General features: G+C 43.9%; 1 protein-coding gene across 1 annotated transcript in view; it reads left to right on the top strand.

Moving 5' to 3' along the window:
- The first annotated feature begins 1644 nt into the window (after window positions 1-1644).
- LOC106807347 (histone deacetylase 1-like) overlaps window positions 1645-2973 on the top strand; it is an 11815-nt gene continuing 10486 nt past the window's right edge. Inside the window, exon 1 of the mRNA XM_014809654.1 lies at window positions 1645-1723. Coding sequence (XP_014665140.1) covers window positions 1660-1723 — 64 coding nt within the window. The 5' untranslated portion in view covers window positions 1645-1659. The remainder of the gene's footprint in view (window positions 1724-2973) is intronic.

The raw sequence follows: 2973 nt of genomic DNA, 5'->3' as shown, positions 1-2973 counted from the left end.
TGTGCACGTACACGTGCGTGCGTGCGTGCGTGCGTGTGTGCGCGCGTGTGCAGGTACACGTACACGTGCGTGCATGAGTGTGTGCGTGCGTGTGCACGTACACGTGCGTGCGTGCGTGCGTGCGTGCGTGCGTGCGTGTGTACGTACACGTGCGTGCGTGCGTGTGCCCGTTCACCTGCGTGCATGCGTGCGTGCGTGTGCACGTACACGTGTGTGCGTGCGTGCGTGCGTGCGTGTGTGCGCGCGTGTGCAGGTACACGTTCGTGCGTGCATGAGTGTGTGCGTGCGTGTGCACGTACACGTGCGTGCGTGCGTGCGTGCATGCGTGCGTGCGTGTGCACGTACACGTGCCTACGTGCGTGCGTGCGTGCGTGTGTGCGCGCGTGTGCAGGTACACGTTCGTGCGTGCATGAGTGTGTGCGTGCGTGTGCACGTACACGTGCGTGCGTGCGTGCGTGCGTGCGTGCGTGCGTGTGTACGTACACGTGCGTGCGTGTGCACGTTCACCTGCGTGCATGCGTGCGTGCGTACGTTGCGTAGATAGATATTCCGTTGCATGCGCTAACACACTAACGTAGCCAGATTGTGTACTGCCTTGCATCGGCAGCGGGCACCGTACATGCAAGGTCTTTTTCCTATTTCTTAAGTGAGGTCTACTGATAGAATGTTATTATATAAATCTATGCCAGGGTGACTCCTCTTCATTTTAAAAGCATTATTTTTACACAATATTGTGTGATATATTTTGCTCGTGAGATATTGCGCATGTGCGAGCACCGGCCCTTTCGATCAGGCGTGCAGTACGGACTGAAGAAAACTGTACGATTTAGCTTGCTGAGAGAGGGGGGTGGGAGACTGAGGAAATGCGACAGGAACGATAACTGAGGGGGCTGGAAGAGAAAAGAGGCTGAACGATAGACAAGTGATCAGGCAATGCATGAGGAGGACGGGGGTAGTGGCAGTAGGAGTTTTGCACCCTATACAGGCTAGGGTGCTCTCCTAATTATAAACACAGGTCTACCGATAACAATTTTTCACAGAAATCTATGCTGAGATACCCCCTAACCATATTAAATGCATATTCATAACAAAGTATAACTCGATCCTCTGGTGAGATGTTGCGCATGCGTTAACACGTACACTAACGTAGCCAGATTGTGTAGGGCCTACTGACTTGCACCTGTAGGCAGCGGGCACCTTACATGCACGGTCTTCTTCCTATTTCTTAAGTGAGGTATACTGATGGAATTTTATCATATAAATCTATGCTAGGATGACTCCTCTTCATTTTAAATCCGTTATTGTTGTGTCCGACATCTGACAAAAATTCATATATCTTGGTAAATTTAAACTATAGCATAATGGAAAAATCAGCGTGGGTAGCTATAAATAGCTACTATATCATTCAAACTTAACTTATATCTTAAATTGTAACTTAACGCGTCTAGGTTTTGATATATGCTAACATTGAGTTTGAGATATTACATATGAGTATAACATTGAGATATATGCTAACAGCTAGTTTTGATATGCTAACATACGTGAGCGCGTATATGGATTTGCACTGTGCTTTTGCCCGGCGGTGCGATATAAAGCGCACGGCCATCCCGTCTGCCGTAAAACACCAGAACATCTATACCGGCAGCCGCACCGATAACGATGATGGCTACTGCAGGAACGATCGGGCCGCACAGTAAAAAACACGTTTGTTACTACTACGATGGTATGTGTATCAACTTTTTGGTATAATTGTAATAGGTATTTATTATAGATGTCGTTCAGAAAAGCAAAGATACATAGTTTCTTGTATTTCATAGGAAAATATAATTTCATTCCACCTGAGTTTGCCGACCGCTTAGTGACGAACAAAGCCTTCCTCGTATGCGATGATATTCTGTAAAATGGTTCATGCGTGTTTTTAAATTATAATCATTCGTGAAATAGTTCGAAAACATATATCGTGTTATTTTTGCCAATTTTCTAAATATAATTACTAGCGGAAGTTAGTGAAACTAGACTAGTGTTAGAGCCTAGAGTCTGGGCATTTCTCGAGTATTGATAATGTACGGTGGCTGAGAATGTTTTGCGCCACTGCGTGAGCTGTGCCAACGGCAGTCAGTACAGTAGGCGTCAAGCAGCCAGATATATCTATCTAGTTATATCTAGCCCTTTTGTAGGCACTAGAACAGTAGTACTAGTAGTTACCCGGATTTACCGGAGGTAACTGAATTATGTATTACGTCTACGGAGATGATGTCTAAACAAATATTGCACTGCAAACTGAAACATTACATTGCAAGCATCCCACAGCCACTCCTCATAACTTCATAAAATATTTACGCAGTGGATATTTAACCGTATACGGCAGAGTCTCCACTTCCGCTATTTTACCGTACAGTATTTCTGATTGGCTAGTATATTTATGTATGTGTATATATGTATGTTAGTATATTATGAATGTGTTCAAAAGATTTCGTATTGGAAACGTGATTCACAGAAAATAGCTTCTAAGTTCTATGATCAAATGAAATGTGTAGAAATAAATGGGATTTGAACCTAAAAGTTTTCTAGATAGCTAACCTATTGGGATTCGAACGTAATGTTGATGACGTCATAAATATACTAGCCAATCAAATGTAGTGTACGGTAAAATAGCAGAAGTGGATACTCTGCCGTATACGGTTAAATATTCACTGCCTAATATTTGTTAGTCTTCAAAGTTGAAGGGACTAGATATCGAAGAGGGAAAGAGACAAGTTGATCAAATAGACAGGTCAACACTGCGGATTACAGTAGAAAAGCCTCAAATTTGAAATTAAAGGCTCACAATGCGCATCCAAACGCTAATTTCTCCAGTACTAGACTAGCAAATACTTCGTGGCATGCATAATCACACTACCTTATGACAAAATAAACTCTAGTTCCTCCCATTTCACTGCACGTTGTCTTATTATAAACGCTGTGGCTATATGC

Source organism: Priapulus caudatus, unplaced genomic scaffold (genome assembly GCF_000485595.1).
Source record: "Priapulus caudatus unplaced genomic scaffold, Priapulus_caudatus-5.0.1 Scaffold209, whole genome shotgun sequence".
Classification (NCBI taxonomy): Eukaryota; Metazoa; Priapulida; class Priapulimorpha; order Priapulimorphida; family Priapulidae; genus Priapulus; species Priapulus caudatus.
This window is presented reverse-complemented; position numbering and strand designations above follow the sequence as displayed.